This window comes from Gossypium hirsutum, chromosome D11 (genome assembly GCF_007990345.1).
Source record: "Gossypium hirsutum isolate 1008001.06 chromosome D11, Gossypium_hirsutum_v2.1, whole genome shotgun sequence".
In the NCBI taxonomy this organism is placed as follows: Eukaryota; Viridiplantae; Streptophyta; class Magnoliopsida; order Malvales; family Malvaceae; genus Gossypium; species Gossypium hirsutum.
In genome coordinates, this window is record NC_053447.1 from 71,491,659 (window position 1) to 71,516,644 (window position 24,986).

The following is a 24,986-nucleotide window of genomic DNA, read 5'->3' on the forward strand; positions in this document are numbered from 1 at the left end:
TGTATTTTTTATTTCTCAATCCTGCGTACAAGAATGGGGATCCCCCTCTTTTACGATTCTTTTTGACTTCTATTTTAGCTGAAAAAAATGAGATAGAATCCAAAATCCCCCTCTAAAATACAATCGATTCTCCTCTCCCCTTCTCCCCCCAAAAAAAACCCATCATCCCCCCTTTTTAACCAGCATATTGATATGGCTTTTACAACATAATAATAATTTTTCACTATTTGCTACAGTAACTCGTGCGTGGCCCCTGTTGCTTTCCATAATTGCAGGTGGCAGTGGCAGACAGCTGGTAGTGGAGGGCCCAGGTGCGGCGGCTAGGGTTTTTGTTTCCTTTTTTGGCTGAGAATTGTTTACGTGTTGGGCCATTGGGCTTTTAGCTTTTTTTGGGGGGTTTGGTTTGATTGTTTTTTTTTATTATTTGGTAGGTATGGGCCCGGGCAAAATGGGCTCGTACAGACAGAATATCCATTCTATAGTAATTTAATAGCACAATTAAATACTACTATTATACCCTCAAATATTGAAAGAAAAATAGGACAAGAAAGAACACAAGAGATTAACGAGGTCGGTAAATTATACCTACGTCCTCGGCACTAACACCAGATGATAACTTACTATCTCCAAAGTATTACAAAAAATAGAATTCCTTAAGAATTCTCAAATGGGAGAAGAGAGAAAACTAAAAGAGAAAGATTGGTTGGGATGGTTAAAATGAGAAATGGTTAGGCCTATTTATAGTTGAAGTTCAGGGACTAACTTGCAAATGGCCTAAAAAATTAGGGACCAAAATTGCAATTATCCCTTTCAACTTTAAACAACTTGCCAACTATTTTTTTGACTTTTCAACAATATCATTGAAAACAATGAAGATTAATTTATTAAATAAAGAGTATATAGTTTGGATACATATTGATGAAGAGGATTCCTTCCACCCCTCTCCCTCAACTATCATCCTTCCTATATGACAAGTATGTTTTATTTATTTTATCTAATTACTAAACATTTCAATATGTTTATTTTCATTACGTGACATAAAAACTATTAAGAGTAAAAGCTCAGATTCCAACGCTATACAAATCATCCTTAGCACACCTCAAAAATATTCACAACTACTCTCTCGATAACAATCCGCTAAGCTTTTGAAAAAAAAAAAACCATGAATGATTGTTATTTAAAAATAGAAATGGTTGTGATTTTTAACTTGCATGCTATATGTTTTCTAAACAACTCGAGTCAAGATCAATTTTCAATTTTTAGTTTTTTTAATTCAACTCTACTCATCGGAGGCAAATGAGCATTTAGAGGAGCCCTAATATATTATAAGAAGTTGAATAAATTATATTTAAGCTATCTTTGTTTGGACAATAACATTCGCTCTAATGATATTAAAAACAATAATGACCACGATGATGATAATCATAATAAGATTAGCTGATGTAATAATTCCACACCATCTTGAATTATAGCACTAGAAAATGACCAAAAATGAAAATTATTATTTTTTTGGCATAATGATTCTTTTAGTCTTCCAATTTAATAGAAAAAGTTATTTTAGCCCTCCATTTAATTTTTCTCCTCTTTTAGCCATTAAAGTTGCATTTTCTGTCAAATTACCTCAAAATGGATGGAAAAATTAAATAGGTGCCCATGACATGCGACGATCTATGCAAAAATAAAAAGGAGAATTTAAATCTAATAAGAGAAAATAATAAAGATATTGGAACTGAATAACAGTAAAAATAAGTAGAAACAAAATTAAATTAAGTAAGCCAATATGATGAAATTCTAGCTTCAAGCTCGATTTTGCTTCACCTTTGAATCAATCCTCGATATCAAGTCTTCTCCTTCATTGACAAGCCAATTATACTAATCGAGGATGCCTCAGACCGCCAACCCTTCCGTGTGTAAATTAATTGCGGAATGCCCAACAACTAATCCTTACCGAATGAACAACTGCGAAACATGCATCCACAATTTAGCTCTCTAGTAGCTTGTGAGCTAAAAGGGTCCAACTCAAACCAACGGTCGCAATTGCGCGAGTTGTTTAGATCCGATTGCTATTTCCCTTTATAGAATTCAACTAACTACTTACTTGGACATGCCAATGTATTCTTTGGTAGATCAAATACGACAAATGATCAATTCGTTACTTTCATTGTATGTCTATCAATACCGAATCAATGAGCTCTTTTTAACTTGATGTCAATACAACTTTATAAGATGAAAATTCCACTCTCCTCTGTCTCACTCAAGTGAATTGGTTTCGAAAGCATTCCGCCAGTTTTTGGCGACTTTCACTTTCAACCCGATTCATCGCCTACATGCCCTTTACGCCCAGTCATTCCGAAGAACACTTGCCCTCCCCCTGTCTTACTGCGCCTGCTGGCACGGAGTTAACCAAGGTTTCTTCCTCGAGTCCTGTCATTATCGCACACTCGACGAAAGAGCTTTATGAGCGGGCCTTACCCTTCTTCACTCACGCGATATTGCTAGATTGGGCTTTCGCCCATTGTCCAAGATTCCCCACTGCTGCCCCATGTGGGAGTCCGGGTCGTGTCTCAGTCCCACTGTAGCTAATCATCTGAAAAGACCAGCTAAGCATCATTGGCTTGGTCAGCCTTACCTAACCGACTACCTAATACTATGCAAGCTCATCAAACAGCACAATGTCTATGTCTAAACCAAAAAAAAACAACCGAAATAAAGATTTTAAATATAAGTTTGGATCTAACAACCCTCCATCGAATTATTTATTTAGCAAAAGTATAAATAAAATTAAAAAATATGGCAATTGATTACGCGTGGGACAGAGAAGTAAAAAACAATTATAATAAAAGAATGGGCCAAATTTCCAATAGTAAACAAATAAAAATCATCACCCCATTTACAATAAACAAATAAATGTATATTAAAATAATAATAACAAATATTAACACGCTCACCTACATCAACAATATCCGTAATTAATAATAAAAGTATAGTATAAAAGAGTAATTTAAACTATATTTGGAAAGATAAAACTTGTGATTGAATTTTCAATTAACACTAAAATTAAATTGGATTCTCAGCCAATCCCACTTTTACCCTTTAAAAAGATATACAATTGATAATTCTGCCAACTTCTTGTTCTTTATTCATATATAGCATCATGTCATGTGATGCTATCCAAGAAACATACGTTGAAAAGTGCAGAAATTTTATAAGAAAGACCGTCCCTTAACTAAGCTTTAATATAAAATTAGCAACTTTTTATTTAATTATTACTTAGTGACATCTTTTTATTTATTATTACTTAGTGGGTGGTGGTGGCATCTTTAAAATATTATATAAACTCTACGGGTAATGTAGGTGTGTTTTAACATTTGCATTTTTATGTATATAATTGAATTACAGTTAAAATTTTATTTATATAATTACATAAAATTAAATTACAAATCACACATCACGATAATGTTCATGAATAATTTTGATATTTACTCTAAAAAAATAAAAATAATAAAAAGAAAAACACATAAACACTAGAGTATTAACAATAAAAAAGTATCTCACCATAACAATTCATAAACACCACTAGTATTAACAATAGTAAAAGTTAAACTAATAAAAGAACTGATGATAATAAAATGTAGTGTTGATAGTCATATATAAATGAAGATGATGAACAAATATATGAAATGCTACTAAACACATTTCACCTATATCAACAATTTTAATAATAAGATAAAGTGCACGTGTATTAAATAAAATTTAATAATTAAAATATAAATTTAATAATAATTTAGTGATATTCGATACAAGCATAATTTAAGAATTTCTACGGATCAAGATACTAAGTAAATAAATCGTTTAATTCAGACACTTATTTGACACAAAATCAAACCATATTACTTTTTTTTATTCTTAATATTGTATAAAAAATTAATAACAAATATAATTAACAGACTTATCAATATAAAAAATTTATTAATAAGAGTATAGTATAATAGTAATGGATATAGTAACAATTGTCATTATATATAATTATAGACATGATAATAATAATTGATACCAAGTTACCAAAAAGGAAAAAATTAAAGCTAAATTTCATGGGTGGGAGAGGCCTAAATGAGATTTTAATGTTAATAATTTAACTGATTATAAATAAATTTAAATTCAATTCAATAATTATTGAGCTGAATTTGAATTATTGATCTAATTAAACTTGAGTTTAGTAATATATTATATATTTTTATCTTATTAAATTAAATTACTAACTTAATTCCAACTCAAATAGAAATAAAATATTTAATTTAAGCCTCGAATGCATTGGCCTCAATCGAAACACCTTGGATTCCATCGGATTTGTCTCTTTCTTCTCTTTCTTTCATAGCTTTTTCATTAATTTCAATTATTTGTACGGATCGAGACAGACAAATTTTGCCCAAGTTGATGTAATTGTGCAGAGCACCCGATCATCCCAACTTTGTCTCCGTTGAGAAATTTGTGTCAAACATTTCCCACCAATCAACATTATTTTCATTTAATTATACTACTTGCTGGGTGGATGCTAACATCTATAAAAATTATTAGTCTCCGCGTGTATTCATTTTCATTTTAGTCCTCCTCTTGCAATAACCAAACACTGTGTTGCTTGATTTCAGTTTGAACCAGCAATGGCCGAAGCAATTGCTTTCGACCTCGCCGTAGAGCTTATTACTAAATTGAGCTCCTTTACTCTCTCTCAAATTGGACTGTGGTGGAATGTCAAAGATGACCTCGACGACCTCAAAAGCACCGTCTCCACAATCAAGGCTGTGCTTCTTGACGCAGAAGAGCGATCTGTGACCAGCCATCACGTCAAAGATTGGCTTGAAAAGCTGAAAGATGTACTTTATGATGCCGACGACTTGCTTGATGATTTCTCTACCGAAGCTTTCCGGAAAGATCTATTGGGTGGGAACAAGCTGACGAAAGAGGTACGCCTTTTCTTCTCAAGCTCAAACCAGTTTGCTTACAGTCTCAAAATGGGTCGTCAAATTAAGGCCATTAAGGCGAGGCTAACTTTGATCGGAAGTGAGGCCAAGATGTTCAATTTGGTAGAGCGTGACCGCCCCATGGAAACCTCTTTCATGACCAAAAAGAGGCATCAAACGCACTCTTTTAAAGATAACATTATAGGGAGAGACGATGATAAAGCAGCTCTTTTAAAACTCATGTTAGAGTTTGAAAGTGAAGAGAATGTTTACATCATTCCAATTGTGGGGTTAGGAGGGTTAGGGAAGACTGCTTTGGCGCAGTTTGTGTATAATGATGAAATGGTCAAAAATCATTTTGAGTTGATGATGTTTGTGTGCGTTTCAGATGTTTTTGATGTCAAAATAATTGTAGAAAACATTATCAAATCTGCAACTGGCGAAGCACCAAATCAAAAACTCGAAATGGATCAATTGCAAAGCCAACTTCGAGGGAAAATCGGTGGGAAAAAATATTTGCTTGTTTTGGATGACATTTGGAATGAGGAGTGGGAAGAATGGGTTAGTTTAAAAGAGTTGTTAGTAGGTGGGGCTAAAGGAAGTAGGATAATAGTAACTACTCGCTCTTTGAGAGTAGCAAAAATTACTAGTAAATGTCAGCCTTATGTTCTGAAAGGCTTGTCTGATGACGATGCTTGGTCTTTGTTCAAAGAAATAGCATTTGAGCAAAGATCTATAAACCCAACCTTTGTGAAAATAGGGAAACAGATCTTGGAAAGGTGTGGTGGGGTTCCTTGGTTATTAGGACCATAGCTGGTGCGTTATCTTTCAAAGAAACTGAAAAGGAGTGGAGTTCTTTCAAAGATAATGAACTTGCTAGAATATCTCAAAACGAAGGTAAAATTCTAGCTACACTTAAGTTGAGCTACGATCATCTCCCATCCCATTTGAAACATTGCTTTGCTTATTGCCGACTGTATCCAAAAGATCATAAAATTCATGTACAAACTCTTGTTCAATTTTGGATTGCACAAGGTTTCGTAAAGCAATTGAATCCAAGTCAATCTCTCGAGGAGATCGGGTTTGTGTATTTTAAAGATTTAAACGAAAGAGGTTTCTTCCAAGAAGTAGGAGAAAGATATTCGTGGGAAGGACTAACATGTAAAATGCATGATTTAATGCATGATCTAGCTGAATCAGTAGCCGGGACGGAGAGTAGTATTGTAGATTCAAATGAAATTGCAAGTAAGGTTGGTGAAAAGTGTCGCCACATATCAATTGATCCTTCATTAATTGTTTTGTTTAAAGGAAAGAAGTTGCGAACCATGTTACACTTTCCAAATTATGAGAGAAATCAAAATATGAATGACGAAATTTGGGATTTTATCATTTCAAATTATAGATGCTTGCGTGTATTGGAATTGAATGGTTTAGATTTTAAGATGATTCCACGCTCCATTTGTAAGTTGAAACATTTGAGGTACCTTGATCTTTCTGGGAATTTTAATATTAAGATCCTCCCAAAGAGCATTTGCAAGATACAAAATTTGCAAGCTTTGAAACTTAACTTATGTTGGGAGCTTGAAGAATTGCCGAAGAAGATTGAAAAATTGGTGAATCTTACCCATCTTGGGTGTGAAGATTGTAGTGGCTTAACTCATATGCCACGTGGAATAGGGAAGCTGACTTCCCTTGAGACGTTAAGCAAGTTTGTAGTGGACAAAGATGGCTCACGTGACGGTGCAGATCTAAGTGAATTGAGTGGGCTTAACAACTTAACGGGACGGCTAGAGATAACAAATTTGGGATTCGTAAAAAATGCAAAAGAGAAGTTTAAAGCTGCTAATTTGAAAGAGAAGCAACATTTGAGATTGTTGGTCTTAGTATGGAATGATTATGGTGACGACGACGACGACAGCGGTAATGATGATGATGATGATGACAAGTCACTTGAAGACCTCCGGCCCCATCCCAATCTCAAGGAGCTCTTTATTGGAGGATGGAGGAGTGATGCCAAGTTTCCAAGTTGGCTTTCTTTGCTCACAAACCTCATCGTGATTAGAATATGGGGTCCTAGTAATTTCAAACAATCCCGTCCTTTGCGCAATTGCCTTGTCTTCAAAAGCTGTCAATTGTTGATTTAACTCTGCTGGAGTACATGGACGATAATAGCCCAAAAGGAAGTCAAGGAGAACCAGAATCATTCTTCCCATCGCTTAAGTCTCTTTGCCTCGAGAATTGCCCAAATATGAAGAGTTGGTGGAGGAAAAGCTCGATTGATGATGATAACGAGGATGACACAACAGTTATAGGAACATCAACCATGGCATTTCCTTGTCTTTCCTCTTTAGAAATTGTAAATTGCCCTTTGACTTCAATGCCGTTGTATCCTTCACTCGATGATGATCTAAGGTTGGTGAAGACCAGTTCAAGGCCTTTAAAGCAGACCATGAAGATGAACATCACTAGTACGACCCCATCAAGTTCCACTTCTTCTCTTCCTCTCTCCAAATTGAAATCTTTCCATGTACACAAAATTGAGGGATTGGACACTCACATGCTAGATGAGTACTTGAAACATTTCACCGGCCTCAAAAAATTAACAATAGGAGATTGCAAGGAGGTTGATTTAGGGGCATGCAATGGGAAGCCCTTAAGAATCTCTCTCATTTGGGGATTATTAATATTCCACAGCTGGTGTCTCTCCCCCTTTGGCTTCAACATCTTGTTCAATTGAAAAGATTAGAAATTTGGAATTGCAGCGGATTGAGGTCACTCTTTCCTGTGTTCCAACATCTCACTTTCCTTGAAGATCTTTAGTAAGCAAGTGCAAGGAGCTGGAGCTATCAGCAGCTGGCTTACAAATATTCCAAGATCAGACAAGACTACGCTCCTTAGCACTGGAAAATATTTCAAAGTGTCGGCATCTTCCGGAGTGGATTCAACATCTAACAAATCTGCAAATTCTTTCTCTTGTTGATTGGCCCAATTTAACGTCACTTCCGGATGAGATGCGCTGCCTAACCAATTTGCAACAGTTAAATATACACGAGGTTCCTCAGTTGGAAGAAAGGTGTCAGAAGGACATTGGTGCCGATTGGTATAAGATTGCTCACATACCTTCAGGTTGGTCTTTTCATTAATTTCCTTATTGAAATACTACTCATTTTCCATAATATTTTTGTTAATTTTGCGCAGTAACCCATTGGCCTGCTGTTGGATATATCTGAAAAGCATTTGACAACTTTAAGAAATTAGATGCAGAAAAAGAGGTGGTAACTACTTAAATGGTTTACATTTTTAAATCATAAAATCTCACAATTTCAGATGATCTAATATAACCCCCTAACTAAGCTTCTTCTTTTTCAGCATGTGTTCAATTGAAGAGCCAAAAAACAGGACATGCGTTCTTCATCAGCTGACCTGTCCATGGCATTGTACTCCCATGAAATCCTCCTCTCCATGCACACGTGTTCTTTCTTTTCTTCGTTGAAGAGTCCCTCTGATGATCTAATCCTAATTTCTGCTAGATTTTGGCTCTCTTTTCGGCAGAGCACAGCATATATTACAAGAAGCAGAGGCCATACTTTCAACTACGATTTTTTCGTCTGCCAAAAATATTCCAACTCAAGAAAAATGGTAATATATGGTTCCCATGCCACTGACAGATTCTTGGTGTCGTGTTGGAGAGAGCTTAAACACGCAATGTGGTTGTCATGTAAGTAAATTGAATAGGGGGTAGGGGTTAAGGGTTGATAAAAATGGAGGGGGAAGAGAGGGATATTTCACAATATTCTTTGATGCAGGGCACCCCTTTTAACTGTTTGAATTTTGAAGGTTAAATCATGGAAGGATCTTGCTTCAGAATATTTGGTGGTGAGGATGAGGTTGATGCTCTATGTTTGGGAATGGGAGTTCGTTACTATTACAGATTACGATGCCCTATGTTTGGCCCTTTGTTGAACTTGAACTGAAAAAGCATAGAAAATGGCCAGTCATGCACATAAATAAAGTTCTGTTTAGCAACAGTAAGTGTTTCTATATTTGGACACTGCTCAGTCTAAATGGCATCAATTTTAACATATTCCAAGTTTGCATTTATAATTTCCAGGTTCATTGTTGCTTTTGGAACAGTCTCGTTGTTGAAGCATGATAATGTCGGAGATATTGCATTTGGAAATTTATTATTCCACTTTACACGGAGCTTATGAAGAGTTTGACCAATCCTAGAGCATATGTATAGATGATTTATTTTATGAATGATGTGTGAATTTAAAGAAGCACATATCTTCATAATAGGAGCTATTATTGAGTGACATTGTTATACACCATCCGAGTGTTTATTTTCACTTGCATAGTTAAAAAGAATTGGAAGAGAAATTACTTAACTATACAAAGGTGAGGTTGTATCAAGTGTTTGAGGGGTAAAGCTAAATCACTCTTGTGTAGTATGAAGTTCATAGTATATTTATCTCTAGGCAAGGCCTCGCAGATGTGGTACGACTTCTAAAGTATATAAACATCTTGATTATATTTTTTATTTTATTTTGTTGCATGATACCGGCCAAAAAAAAACACACATATTTTTTAATGTTCCAACATGTATGTACAGGAGGATTTCAATAGAATAGAGTGGCAGGGATGGATCAGCTCGTGAAGAATGCAGGTCTTATTTTGCATCTTCCATTTAACTAATGCAGACAAAACTAAGCATTAATTATGCGGTTCTAATACATCAGTTTATTACATCAGAAAAATTACCAAGTTCGTTTAGATTCATGAATTTTCCATATTAGTTTCACTAAAAATCTTCAAGGTAATCCATACTGATAGTCTTGAGGCAGTTAAGATTAGTTTGGAGAGATCTATATGGGTGGATCCAATTCAGTTTAAGTTAGAAGGATTTGTTAGTTGCTGATACAGCTTGATCATTGAAATATTTCGTATACTTCTGGAATGAATAATCCGGAGGCTGATACTTTGGCCAAGCTCGCACATGAAAGTAGACATAGTTTGCGAGTTTCTGTAACATCCCTATTAAAGGGATCGGTTACCGCACAAATTAGCAAAAGAAAATGATAAATGAAGTAACAAAGTAACTTCAATTTACAAAATATGGTATTGATGGGACCAAAAAGCTTATGCCAATCGGCACCGATGTCCTTCCGACTAAAAATTGTTAACTCTTTTACAATTTGATCCTATTTAATTCTTTTTAATAATGTAGGAACTAAATTGATTCATTTAATAACAAAAGGACTAATTTGATATAGTCTATAATATGGGGACTTCTTAGATGCCTTAACCCGTAATGTGTGTGAAATGTTTTAAAAAATTTGCAATTAAGCCCATGTAAGTTGTTGCACCATATCAATTAAAAAAATTGATGTTTGTGAACCTTAATTTTGTATTTTCTTTTAACTTTAAGAAAAAAAAAGGATTTTTGAGCCTATTTTTTGAATAAATAAATCAGGCACTAACTAGTGGACCAAGTGGTAGAATGCTACATTTATTTACTCATTATTATGAAATTATTAATTATTAATTTTTTAACGAAAAAGGAAAATATAATATCTAGGTAAAATAAATCATACACTAAATTGCCACGTAAGCAGTTAGTTACTTTTTTTAAATTTAAAATTCCAATAATATATAAAAAAGTATTTTAAAAAGTATTTAAATTATAAAAACATATAAAAAAACATATTTATCATGCCTTTTAATTTTTAAAAATTAATTAATTGCTAACATGACATACATATGGTAATCCACGTGTATATACGATATGTATGTCACGTCAGTAAAGTTAACAAACGTTAACCTTTTCAACCATTTTAAGGTGACTTGACAAAAAATATAAATTTAAAGGTTAAAAGAGATAATAAAAAAAAGCTAAAATAATTTTTTTGTAAAGTTAGAGAGTTAAAAAGTCATTATATTTTTTTTTCAAAATAAGAAATTTTATATTGATGATACTTTATACGTAAGTGCATGTTGCCCCATGATATTTATTTTTATAAATTCACCATAAAAATTAATTTAATGTATAGAGTTTTTTGTCATATTTGAGGTTGACTATTGTAACGATGGGATTAAAACTAATTGTGAAATATATATTTGAACTCAATTGTAAATGTTGTACTGATAGAACGTGTTTAGAAAGTAACTACTAAAGACATTAAGTTTAAATTCATCTATATGTAAAATAAATAATTAAGGATTTATTTTAAATTAAAACATCTTAAATAATAATTGAAAATATCAATGTTATGTTTATATTTAAAATATATCATATTTTATATTAAATTATAAAATATACATAAAATTGTATGTTTTAATTTTTTATTAAATTAGTAGTTAAAATCACTTAAAATTTTTATTTCATTATTATTTTCTTTCAAACTTTTATTTTTTGAATTTTTTATGCCGGCAATATTTTAATTATGTTCCACAATTTGAATATTATTTACTACATAAAATAAAAATATATAAAATCATGTTATACGTATAATATTAAAAATTAGTATATAAAAAATAATTGGGTTGTTTCTTCAAAATTATTAATATATATATATCTTGAAGTGAAAAACAAAAAATGGAAACTACATAAGAGCTTATGTGTGTTGTCTTTTTCTTTATCATGCTTGAAACAGAGTCGAAGTCGGGAAATCTTTTTAGGGGCTAAAATTAAATTGTAATTTTTGCAATAGAAAAAATGTAATTTCACCATTTTATTAACTTATATTTTTATAATTTTTAAAAATTAAATCTAAATTTTATTATTTTTAGGAGTCCAAAGTACAATTTTATATTTATTAATTTAAAATTTTAAAATTTTTAAAGGGCTTAAATGAAAAAAAATTCTATTTTAGAAAAGGTCGGGACCCTGTCAACCCCTAGCTACGCCCTTGACTTAAAAGTACTTATAAAGGTCTATCTTGGCACAAGGCAAAATTCCAAGCATCTAATTGCTATTTCTCCCGTTGTTTTCCTTATAACAAGAGTATAGTAAAATAGTAATAGAGACAGTAACCATTATCATAATATATAATTATAGACATGATAATCATTGTCACAAAAAATACTAAAGTTAAATTTTGTGAGTGAAAGAGGTGGAAATGAGATATTAGTGCTTGCAAATTAAGTGAATTCGACTCAAAAGAAAAATTCAAATTCGATTCGGTAGTTATTGAGTTGGGTTTAAGCTATTGATTTAGTCGAATTTAAGTTTAGTAATGTTTGATTCTAATGACTCACTAATCTTATTAATATTTTATTTTTAATATATATTTTATATATTTATCTTATTAAATTACATTACAAGCTTAATTTAATTTAAATAACTCATTTATATCTTGAAATCAAACTCGAAGATATTTAATTTTAACTCAAAGAATTCGGACTCGGCTTTAGAAAGATTTGAATGCATGTGCCTGAACCTACAGTGAATTCCATGGGATTTGTCTCTTTCTTCTCTTTTCTTTCATAGTTTTTTCACTAATTTCATTTATTTCTACAGACGGACAAATTTTGCCGAAGTTGATGTAATTGTGCAGAGCACCCCAAATGTCATCATCCCAACTTTGTCTCCATTGAGAAATTTTTAAAATTTTAAATTAATAAAAATAAAATTATATTTTAATCTTTAAAATAATAAAAATTTAATTTAATCCTTTAAATCTATCATTTAATCTCGGCCAATCAACATTATTCTCATTTAACTATACTACTAGGTGGGTGGATGGTAACATCTTTAAAATACTGTCTCTGCGTGTATGAATCCACATCTGTGTCCCATCTTGTCGGAATCATTCTCATTTTAGTCCTCCTCTTGCAATAACCAAACACCTTTGTGCTTGATTTCAGTTTGTGACAATTTCTTTTAAAGTAGATTTTGAAAAAGCTTAGGTTGTATGGAATGACAGTTTCTTAACTTGGTTATGAATAAAATAGGTAATTGTCAAATTTTAATATATAATAATCCCTATAGGAGCAAGCAAGTTTTAATAAATATGTATTGTTAACCCAAATGATAGGGAAATAAAAGGGAAAAAGTGTAATAAATTTAGTTCAACCTAGACCTATTTATGGGTAGGGTTTTTTTGTCAAATTTAAAAAAATTTTGAGGGTTTAGGTAAATATATTAGTTTTAAAAAATAGGTTTCCGAAAAAAATCCACAGATTAAAATCTTTATAATATTCTGAACCATTCATGAACATCACAGCAAATAGGATTAAAACATTTATGGCTCCCACATAAATAAGGAGCTGGGCAGCAGCTACAAAATGAGAATTTGAGAGAATATAAAATAAGGATATACAAACAAGAACCAATCCCAATGAAAAGGCAGAATAAATTGGATTGGTAAGTAATACCACTCCCAGGCCTCCTAATATAAGACCCGATCCCAGAAAAACTAAAAGAAAATCGTGTATTGGTCCAGGCAAATCCATTATGTGTAAAATAAGAGATAAATAAATCGAAATGCTTTTCATGATCTTATTGACCCGACCAGGAATTTTTTTTTATGATACGTTCCTAATTGAATAAAATCCTAATCTATTAGGCGTGAATTGCTCTAAGCACAATTATTGGACCGTTTCGTTTTTGATTCTTTTTGTTTGTTCAAAAGAAAAGGGTATTTTGTTTTTTGAAACTATATATTTCGAAATAATTACGAATATATTAATATATTTTTATTTTCAATAAAAAGGAATCCGAAATTCTTATCAACCAGTTAATTTGTAATTGAATTTTTATTTATTGACCAAAGGCCTCATTCTTTTTTTAATTCAAACCAAACAGTCTTTTAACTTAAACCAAAACGGAACCTTAAAAGAATGAATGGGAAATTTCTCTTTACTTTAATAAAACAGGAGGTTTACTTACTGAGTTTTTCTTTGAATTGAATTCAAAATTGTTCGAATTGTATAATCGTCAATTACTGACATTGGTAAACGGCCCAAAGCAATTTGATTATAATTCAATTCGTGACGGTCGTAAGTAGAAAGTTCATATTCTTCAGTCATTGATAAACAATTTGTTGGACAATACTCAACGCAGTTACCACAAAATATACAAATTCCGAAATCAATATGTAATTAAGCAATCGTTTTTTTCGAATATCCGTTTCAAATTTCCAATCAACAACGGGTAGATCTATGGGGCATACACGAACACATACTTCACAAGCAATGCATTTATCAAATTCAAAATGGATTCGTCCGCAGAAACGCTCTGATGTGATTAATTTTTCATAAGGATATTGAATAGTTACGGGTAAACGATTTGCGTGGGATAAGGTAATCATGAAACCTTGACCAATGTACCTTGCTGCTCGGACTGTTTGGTGGCCATAATTCATGAACCCAGTTACCATAGGGAACATATCGTGAATATCTATGAATAATTTGATGTTTGTTTCTTTCTCTTGTTTGAACCAAGTCATGAATCTCATATTCTTTTTTTCTTTACAGTGAAAGAAGTTGGAAAGAAGTTGTTAATAATAGATTACCCAGAGAAATGGGTAAAAGAAATTTCCACCGAGATTTAATAATTGGTTCATTCTTAACCTAGGTAAAGTCCATCGTGTTGCGATAGAAATAAACAAAAACAAATAAGTTTTAGCTAATGTAATAAAGATACCAATTGTCGTTCCAATGATTCCATTTATTTTATTTATTTCAAATAGCTCAGGGACGAATACGTACGGAATGGAAATATTCCAACCCCCCAAGTAAAGAACTGTTACAAATAACGAAGAAAGTAATAGATTTAGATAGGAAGCAACGTAAAATAAACCAAATTTGATACCTGAATATTCGGTTTGATACCCTGCTACTAATTCTTCCTCCGATTCTGGTAAATCAAAAGGTAATCTCTCACATTCTGCTAGAGAAGAAATTAGAAAAACGATAAACCCTATTGGTTGACGCCACAAATTCCATCCCCAAAAACCATATTTTGATTGCGCCTCAACTATATCAACTGTACTTGAACTGTTAGATAATTATAGTCGATGATAACATCACTGTTTACATCGCTAGTCCAAAACCGTACATGAGATTTTCACCTCATACGGCTCCTCGTGGGTCACAAATAAATTTTAGGACCGAATCAATATTATTTATCTTCGTATGGTTGTAGAATAGATAGAGAAAAAATAGATTGGAAGGTCCAAAATTATACCAATGGAATTCTGTCTGCTATATTCTGAAGAATAAAAAATAAGTGCTTCTGAATTGATCTCGCCCGTTCATAATTTCAATTTTGATTTGTTGAGTAATAACTTAAGCCTTCAATAAAATACTTCTTGTAGAATATCAATAGATATTTCAACCCATTGTTTTCTATTACGAAAAAATGAAACATTCCATTAGCTCATAAATCATGACACGGATTAGATCTCTCTATATCTATGAAAGAAAGAAAAAAAAGATTTCTTTTTTATTCTTTATTGTTTCTTTTTCGTTCCTATTCTGCTTTCGGATCTGATAAAACCACGAATGGGGCTTAAACTAAAAAATAGGAAAGGATTATTTCGTTCCTGATAGTCATTACTTTAATCGGCAGATAGGAGGATACTCTGGACCGGAATCATGGGGAGTACTGCCTAGTCATTTCTACGAATTTTAAGCCCCAATTAGTATTCTTTTTATGTTATCCAGAAGTCTCTTTTTATATAATTTACATAATCTCCATTACCAATCCTTTATGTATTTTGGTGTTCCTAACCATCCACTCGTTTTTTGTTCAATCCCCCGTTTGTTTAGCAATACATGTATGGGAATCCATACAAAGGATAGCGAAAACTCTATACGGTTGATCTTTTGAGCCCGCTTCAAGCTAGATTGACTAATCAACCCGTCTTGGGGTAAAGACTTCTTCCGCTTACGTTTTCTTCCACTTACCTCTTGTACATAGGAAATGAGATTCCATTTTTTTGTTTAGTTTACTGCGAATTTATAAGCTGCTTTCTTTCACTCATATATAACTATCTAATTTAGTTTATCAACTCAACTTATTTTCTAGAACGAAAGGAATAGGTAAAATAAAAGTTTCTATTTCAACGAATCGCACGTAGAGATATTGATAAAACACATAGAGTTAATGGTATTTCATAACTAATCGATTGAGCAGCAGCTCGCAGACCACCTAAAAAGGAATATTTATTATTTGATCTGTATCCTGACATAAGAAGTCCAACGGGAGCAATACTTGAAATGGCAATCCATAAAAAAATACCGATATTGAGATCGGCTAAAATAAGGCGAGAGCTAAAAGGAATTACTGAAAAACTTAGTAAAATTGATATGACTGCTATAGCCGGTCCAATACTAAATAAACGAGTATTGCCTCTAGATGGAAGAATATTTTCTTTGAAAAGCAATTTTGTTCCATCTGCTAGCGCTTGAAGAATGCCCAAAGGACCGGCGTATTCAGGCCCAATACGTTGTTGTATTGCTGCAGATATTTCTCTTTCTAACCATACAATTACTAGTACACCTATTGTGATTTCCAAAACAAGAGTCAAAATAGGGACCAACATCCATATGATCCCATAGACCTCTTTTAAAGATTCCAATGTGTAAAAGGAATTGATATCTTCTACTTCTGTCGTATAAATTATCATTTCAACGATCCACTTCTCCCATAATGATATCTATGCTACCTAGTATCGTCATAATATCAGCCAATTTCATTCTTTTAACTAACTGAGGAAGAATTTGCAAATTGATAAAACCCGGCGGGCGAATTTTCCATCTCCAAGGAAAACCGCTTTGATCCCTTATCAGAAAAATTCCTAATTCTCCCTTTGGGGCTTCCATTCTGGCATAAAGTTCTTGTCTCGGTAATTCAAATGTGGGAGAAGGTTTTTTACTAATGAATCGATATTCAAAATCATTCCATTCTGGATCCCTTTCTCGATCAAAGCATCGGATTTCTAAATTCTCATAGGGACCACCCGGAATTCCTTCCAGGGCCTGTTGAATTATTTTTATAGATTCCATCATTTCACTGATTCGGACTAAATAACGAGCTAATGAATCTCCTTCTTTTTGCCACTGGATTTCCCAATCAAATTCGTCGTAACACTCATAATGATCAACTTTCTGAAGATCCCATTTGATTCCAGATGCTCGTAGCATTGGGCTGGATAAACCCCAATTTATTGCTTCTTCTCCACCAATAACGCCTATCCCTTCAACTCGTTCTAAAAAAATCGGATTTCGCGTAATAAGTTTTTGATATTCAACAATTCCTGTTAAAAAATAATCACAGAAATCCAAACATTTATCTATCCAGCCGTAAGGTAGATCGGCCGCCACTCCTCCGATACGAAAATAATTATGCATCATTCTCATACCGGTGGCAGCTTCGAATAGATCATATACTAATTCTCTTTCTCTGAAAATATAGAAAAAGGGGGTCTGTGCACCAATATCTGCCATAAAAGGTCCAAGCCATAATAGATGAGAAGCTATACGACTCAACTCCAACATAATTACTCTGATATAGCTGGCCCTTTTAGGGACTTGAATATTCCCCAACTGTTCTGGTCCATTTACGGTTATTGCTTCCGTGAACATAGTGGCTAAATAATCCCAACGCGTTACATACGGCAAATATTGTATAATTGTTCAGTTTTCTGCAATTTTTTCCATTCCTCTGTGTAAATAACCTAATATTGGTTCACAGTCAACAACATCTTCACCATCTAGAGTAACGATGAGACGAAGAACACCATGCATTGATGGGTGGTGAGGCCCCATATTGACTATCATAAGGTCTTTTTCTGTAGCTGATAGATTCATAAGTTTTTCCTCGATTCATTCTTACATGAATTGTTGAAAACGAAAACAAGTACATCAAAATGAAAATCTAATAAATCGACTAATTCAAAATTTGCAAATTAACGATTTTTTGATTCCCGAATATCCAACTCACCAATTAATTCTTTATAACGTATTTTATTTGTCTTTGATAAATAAGATAGCAGTCGTTGACGTTTTCCTAGAATTTTACGTAGACCTCTCTGAGATAAATAGTCTTTTTTGTGCAATTCCAAATGTGAAGTAAGTCTCCGTATCTTATTGGTGAAACTAACTATTTGAAATTCAACAGACCCTCTGTTTTCTTCTTTTTTTTCTTGAAAAATAACTGAGATGAATGAATTTTTTACCATAAAACCAAAAAATTTCCCCCTTTTTTTGAATGTGAATTTTACTGATCAGTATAATAATACCAGTCATTTTGATATACAAGATGATTTTAAGTTCGTTATGAACTTTATCCTTTTTTTTTCAAATCAAATTAATCAATCCGGGTTTCGATTTGATTCGTATAGGGATACAAAAGAGTGAGAGATTTCTACAAAAGAGAAAATTTGAGAGTTCAAATAAGAGGATTTTGTTGATTCATTTGTCGATCTAATTGATATGTATGTCATTAAATTAGTATCGTGTATCAGAATAAAATGTAAGACAATCCTTGTGACCATCTATTTGTTTTCATATACCCGGCACGATACATACATAATAGAGGGGAAAATGTACCATTAAAATGGACCATTAACGAATTTTCAGACGCGGATACATACGGATCCTTATCATACTGAAACGACTGCTGTTATTAGTATTAAACCAATATCGATTCATACAAGCTAAATCTTCTAATCGATAATTGGGCCAAAGAAAGAACTTTAATTTAATTAGTTTCTTTTTATCACTACCAAGATGTTTATTTTTAGTCAAAACTTGATCACAGTTTTTTACATTATTTAAAAATACTGCATTTCTATGCATACCATTTTTATCCCTTGAATTGAAAGAAATTCGAATTCGCAATTCTCGCCGGTGGTTAGGGGATAAAATATTTTCAGGAACAAACAAATCATAATTATTTTTGTCTTTATTTTAGTCATTTTTTGATGTCTTGCAATAAATTCATAAAAATGATTTTTATCAATATAGTTTTTTTCTTGGTATCTTTGATTAATTTGGTGTTTATTTTTATGAACCAACAAAATACTTATAGTTTGATATAGAATAAATTGTCCATCATTTTTGACCGACAGACGAACTGGATCGATAATCAATATTCCTTTTTTCATTAGTTCTCTACGAGTTAAATCCTTCTGAATCATCAAAATATCCAGATTCATTTCTCCCCGTTGAATAGAGGATATAACAATTTCGTTTGGATTTATCAGTCTAAGCAGGAGGCAATATACTTTGATATTATTGATTATTCTTTGATTTAAAGAATCATCCCATCTCAATTGAAAACGCAAATACCTTTTTAGGAAGAAATCAAGCTCTGCTTCCGTGTTGCTCTTGTATTGCTTTTTCTTTCTACGTTTTTTTTTTGTCTGATTTATCATAATCTTCTTCAACATCTTTTTCTTGGTTTGAGAGAACGGATTTAAAATTTCCTTGTTTTTGTGCATCTGATACAAGACCCCCTTCACCTATGGGTTCTTTTTCTTCTTGATTTCGATTCTCTAATCCAATAATTTGTTTTTCGTTTGGTGCTATAAGGGAGTCCCTTTTTTATTTTCAATAATATTTTATTAATGTTCCTATTTCCATTAAAATTGAAAAGAAGTAATTTTATTGGTATGATCCATGGTTTAACCTTATATGCATTATATAGCAGCACAAATTCTGGGAAGAACCAAAGTTCTAGATTCGGTATAGGATGACTTAGTATTTCTTCATTCAGTCCCATCCAATCAAAATGGTTTCCTTTTTTATTGGATGGGTTGCTTTCTTGATCTTGATAAATTGTGAAATAAAAAAGGTCCATTTTTTCAATTATTTGATAATTCTTAACCACAGTCTTAATATTTTTGTTACTCTTGGTACTGGTATCGACCCAGGACTCAATATCGACCTTATTTCTAAGACAAAAATGAAGAATTCTCCAATTAAAAAACTTTCTGTGCGAAAAATTCCCCATAGCATCTAGGATATCGCCTTCTCCTAGATAATTATGGATAGGGGATATCCCTCAATGTATCAAAAAAATTTTGTTTATCCATGTTGTAATGATAAGAACTCTCTTCCCTCTTATTTACTTGGAATGGTGATCCATAAGCATACAGGTCCCTCTTATCTTGATAATTAATAGATTTATATGATAAAAAATCATATCCATAGTGTTTTTTAAAATTAGATTTTTTATATTTTTGTTCTTGATTCAGTTTATATTCTTGAGTCAATAATGAGTTTGCTTGAAAATCATTTTTTTTCGTAATGAATTAATCTTTCTTTTTCATCTGAATCCCATTTTGTTAAATCTTTATTTTGAGCCAGATAGTGTTGATTGACTCTATTTCGCCATTGTCTGGTACTAATTTTAGCCATATATTCTGAACTAAATCGTATTGATAACGACTCCTTAACCAGTTTTTCCATTCATTCATTCCAGAATGCCAAACGATTTTCTGTCTTAACCCATAATGATGTCTTAATCTGGAATGAGATACTCCCCTGTTCTTCAAAATAATCTTTTATTTCATTTTTAAGAAAAAGAGATGTTCCATGATATTGAAGGATAGGTTTGAATTTATAAAAACTAATAACTTGGGTTTGTGATAATTTGTAAAATACATATGCTTGTGAGAGGGAGGATAAGTCACAAAAAGCTTTTTCATTTTTATTTCTAATACTAATATTAGAAAGTGAAGAAAGTGAGGTTTTTATAGTTGAAATAAAATGAGTTGTATTTTTAGTTGTTTTATTAATTCTTTCTTGATTTGCTTCATTATTGTGAATGAAGTTCTCAATCATTTTTTTTGTTGATTCAAGAAAAAGTTGGGTATTGGTTCTTGGAATATTAATGATATATAGAAGAATATCCATGTATATCTTTTCAATGAAAAATTTATAAAAAAATAGAATTTCCGGATTAATCGAATATTTCTTCTTTTTACTATTTGCCAAAATTTTTTTGCTGATTCTACTATTTTATCCTGATAACTTATTTTGTTAGAACTACTATTTATTTCTTGAGTTAGAAATTCGTTTTTCTTCTCTTTTATAATTAGAATTTTTTGTATTTGATTTTTGATTGTGTTTGTTCTCTTAGTCAGATCTTTTATTTTTTTTTCTGTTAATGAATAATTTATCCACGCCATAGATTGAATTTGAAGGGATGATTTGTGAATCATCTTATTACTGATTATCGAATCCTTTTTAGTTTCGCCCAATTCATATGGTTCTCTCAACCCAAAAAATGGAATTGGATTTATTTTTGAAAGTTCTTTTATTAGTCCTTTAGAAATAGAATGCTTTGAGTGATCCATTTTTTTGTTTCTTTTGAAGCTTTTCGAAACAATTTAGTTTTTTCTTTTAAAATTGTTAAAGCTATAAAACATTTCGTTTTCCATTTTTTTATTTTTTTTTAGTTCTTTAAAAATAGGCTCAAAAAACGAATGCCGTTTTCGAGGAGAGCCGAAAGGTAGTTCAGTTTCCATTCCCCAAACTGTTAAAAAGCAAAAATCATTCTTTTGACCTTTCTTTTTTTTCATTGGATCTTTATGAGAGGGTTGTAGTTTAAATCTGTGCATTAAATCTGTGCCAAGGTTTCAGGCAAAAAGGAAATAGGATCTTTATCTGAATACCGTCTGTTAACCGTTTTTTGGAAATTCTGTTTCGGATAATTGAACACCATTATAAGTGCATTTAACATGCATTTCTCGATTCCAATCCGTTAAATCCTCAGACCACTCAGGAAATTGAAATAATAACATACGGGCAATGTTTTTAACTATTATCAGTGAAGGTAATATAATATATTTTCTAAGAATTGATTGGGTTATTAACACGGAGCCCCTTATTACTTGAGCAAGTAAAAGACTATCCCAAGCTTCTGCTATTTCTATCCTCATTTTCTCTTCTCTTTTGTATTTTTCTCTTTTGGCCTCGTCTTTTTTCTCGATCTTTTTTTTGTATAATCAGAAATTTTTGATTCTTTGTTTTTACATATCCAATTTCGAGATATTCGTTTCAGCGGTCCAGAAATATCAAAAGAAAAAAAGAGTGGTTTGTCTACTCTGTCCAAAAAAAGGGGGAATGTACATTTGCTTGAAACAGCTTTTACGCCTTTGGGCACGCATGGAACCTTTATTATGTCGCGCCGAAAATCCGATTGTTGCGAATAGCGTATCAAAGCCACTTCGTCTGTTTGATCAGGATCATTAGCATCCTTGGTATTAGTATAAGTATCGGCGTTTGCCTGGTTATTAGTAAAAATCACGACACGCTTGGATTTTCTTGAACGAATTTCATGCTCTGCTGTTACATTTTCCTCGTTTTCGCCCTCCTGTTGTTCTAAATCATCGATTAATTTGTATGACCATCGAGGAACTTTTTTACTTATTTCTTTTATTCCAATAGATTTTTTCTAATTGTTTGATTGTTGGGATTAGTTATAACTATATTGAATAAAAATTTCAAAATTTTGACTCGATCCTCGGAATCGATATTTCCCTGTTCATCTTCTGTCAATGTCAATAAAGAGAGTTCTTTTTCTGTTGCTAATGATTTTATATTGAGTGTATCTAGTGTCTGTTCAAGTTCGTGATAATCAGTAGTAAGAAGTAGAGCATGAATCTTATTTATCCAAAACGGATCCGTGTTTTTTTTTTATAAGTTTGATTTATGCTTAAAGGAGAACCCCATTTTTTGATTCTTCCGTGGTAGGGTCCATGCAAGAAAGGATCATATAGTGTAGGCAAGTATTCTCTTTAGTTTCATTATTAGAGAATCGAGTCCTTTTTTCAAGTATGCCCAGATCAAAAGATTCCTTATCTAAAGATTCGACTCTTTTTATAAACTCCTTACTAAATTTCTTCTTTTTAGTTCATTGATAAAACTCCAATCAGTATACAATTCATCAGAAAACATTTTTCTGGTGTGAAAAAATATATTTTTTTTTGTATCATTTCCCCAAAAGTTGCTAAACTGGGTGGATACGTAAAAGATATTTTTTCTTTTCCATCACTTTGACATGTATAAAAAAAATATTGTGACATTTCATTTTTTATAGCATTTTCAACCCGGTCATTTTTTATATGTCGCAAAGGTCGATTCCATCGTTTAGAATCAAAAAGAAGTGTCACAAGAGGTTTTTCAATCCATAATAAATATTTATCTTCTTTTTTTTTAATATTTCTAACTTCGAACTTTCTTGATTCCCATCCAATAAGAAGTTTCATAAACCGGTCTATTTTTAGAGTATGTCTCTTTAAAACGAAAGTGGAATTCGCCCTTTTTTTTTTTTTTTTCTTTCCAGTCACTCGTAGCTTTTCTGTTTCTTTTGCTCGGATCCACCTCTTCCTCCGAAAAAAGGGAAGAAGAAGTATTTTCTTCGGTCCCCTGTTTCTGGTTAGCCCCTCCCCCTTCGGAAATAGTTTCTATTTCTATGTTTCTTTCTTCCTCACTTTCCCCCACTTCTTCCGGTTCGGAAATTCCTTTCAGTTTCTTAGTTAGAATGGGTGACAGTATTCTGCCTAAATAGTAAACACAGGTAATAAATAACAGAATACTAAAGATTCGAGCCATAGAATTTCGAAATTCTGATACAAGATACTTATTAGATCGAATAAGTACATTAGACCTAATTAAATTATTTTGTTGTATCCAGACTAATACCAACCCAACCCATTTCATCAATAAAATATGACCAATTACTTAACTTGTTAAGCCCACTCAATTCACTTAGGTGTATGGAATATAGGGATATGTAGTATTATTGAGATTGAATTATGGTGTACCAATGATGGGTTAATGTTAGTAAATAAGATGAAGGCGAGACGGGTAATTTTGGAAACGGATAGTTTAGTAGTTTTAGATCTTATCCATATGAAGGACAAGATGGATTATGATAATGTTATGCTACGGAGTATTAAAAGATTAGTTGTTTGTGGTTGAGAAATTTGATTCAAGCATGTGTTAAATGAAGGGAATCGATTAGCAGATCAAATGGCAGCCATAGCTATTAGCATTGAATCTGGTATTTATGTTTACTCAAAATTACCAAATGCAATTCTTTAAATTCTACATAAAAATTTACATAATTTTATAGTGTTTAAAATGATATCGGCTTAATTCTTATTGTTTTATCTACCTTTAACAACAAAAAGGAAAAGGAAAAAAAAGAAGAAAATATTTGCCCTCCAAGAGCAACCATAAAAAAGGATATGCGAATATATGGATTGCCAACCTGTTGCATCACTAAATTTACTCTTTAAAGATATTTTTAAATAAAAAAAAAGAGAGAGAAATTAGAATGGGAAGTATTATGGTAGGCGTAGGTTGAAAATATATAATGAAAATCAGAATATGTGATGTAGAGAGACTTAGGTGATGTTTGGCTCACAACATAATCATCACCCACTACCAAAATTTTAGTGGACATATCATCGGAACCAAACTAACCCCATCTTCACCACCTCAATCATTAACGTCAATTTTTTCTCTTTACAGATTCATGCTCCCAATAAAACTCCCTGTAATGGACTTTCTCCCTGTACAAATTTTGGGCAGGGAAAACAGAGCAAAAAACAGAGAACCAGAGCAGCCAACAAAGAAGCATCTATATATAGGTTCACTAAGCATGACCATGGGGGCATCACCAAGCATCTATATATTTTTGTGTTTAATAAATATATTACTTCTATTTATCTATTTTGGTATTTAATTATTCTTTTAATATTAAACCTTAAAACCCCATAACCAAAATGTTGGGTTTTGGTTGGATATGCTTTTCAAACGTTTCGACCATTCATTTTTAGTGAAAAGATGCAAGTGGCAACAATCGTAAAAGGCCAATGGCTGTGGCCTTTTTTAGCAAGAAAATTCAAAATTTAATTTTTTTAATTATGATTAATTTAATTTTTTTACTATATAAAACTTTAGTAATTAATCCAATTAAATAACATTATTATTAAATCGTTAATCTAAAATGTATATATAAAAAATTAATAAAAATTAACCGTTCATATATTTAAGAACAATTAA

At 32.1% G+C, this 24,986-nt stretch overlaps 2 protein-coding genes across 5 annotated transcripts; one reads left to right on the top strand and one right to left on the bottom strand.

Moving 5' to 3' along the window:
- The first annotated feature begins 4,392 nt into the window (after window positions 1–4,392).
- Window positions 4,393–9,498, top strand: LOC107934600 (disease resistance protein RGA2). 4 transcript variants are annotated; one of them, XM_041105195.1, is made up of 6 exons: window positions 4,393–8,084; window positions 8,157–8,233; window positions 8,328–8,395; window positions 8,511–8,676; window positions 8,796–8,986; window positions 9,070–9,498. In XM_041105195.1, exon 1 carries the CDS (start codon window positions 4,659–4,661, stop codon window positions 5,769–5,771), a length of 1,113 nt encoding a protein of 370 aa, XP_040961129.1. In that variant the 5' UTR covers window positions 4,393–4,658; the 3' UTR covers window positions 5,772–8,084; window positions 8,157–8,233; window positions 8,328–8,395; window positions 8,511–8,676; window positions 8,796–8,986; window positions 9,070–9,498. The 4 variants fall into 4 exon arrangements, with proteins under 4 accessions (XP_040961129.1, XP_016722562.2, XP_040961128.1 ...); XM_016867073.2 differs by having other exon boundaries at window positions 8,157–8,230; XM_041105194.1 differs by having other exon boundaries at window positions 8,328–8,676.
- A 4,885-nt stretch (window positions 9,499–14,383) lies between these two features.
- LOC121223535 (NAD(P)H-quinone oxidoreductase subunit H, chloroplastic-like) lies at window positions 14,384–23,651 on the bottom strand. The gene has a single exon (XM_041105196.1). The coding sequence runs from the start codon at window positions 17,547–17,549 to the stop codon at window positions 16,593–16,595; it is 957 nt and encodes a 318-aa protein (XP_040961130.1). The 5' UTR covers window positions 17,550–23,651; the 3' UTR covers window positions 14,384–16,592.
- Window positions 23,652–24,986: the final 1,335 nt, after the last annotated feature.

Coding starts and splice junctions, on each gene's coding strand:
- LOC107934600 (XM_041105194.1), top strand. CDS start 4,659: ATGGCCGAAGCAATTGCTTTCGACCTCGCCGTAGAGCTTATTACTAAA.
- LOC121223535 (XM_041105196.1), bottom strand. CDS start 17,549: ATGTTCACGGAAGCAATAACCGTAAATGGACCAGAACAGTTGGGGAAT.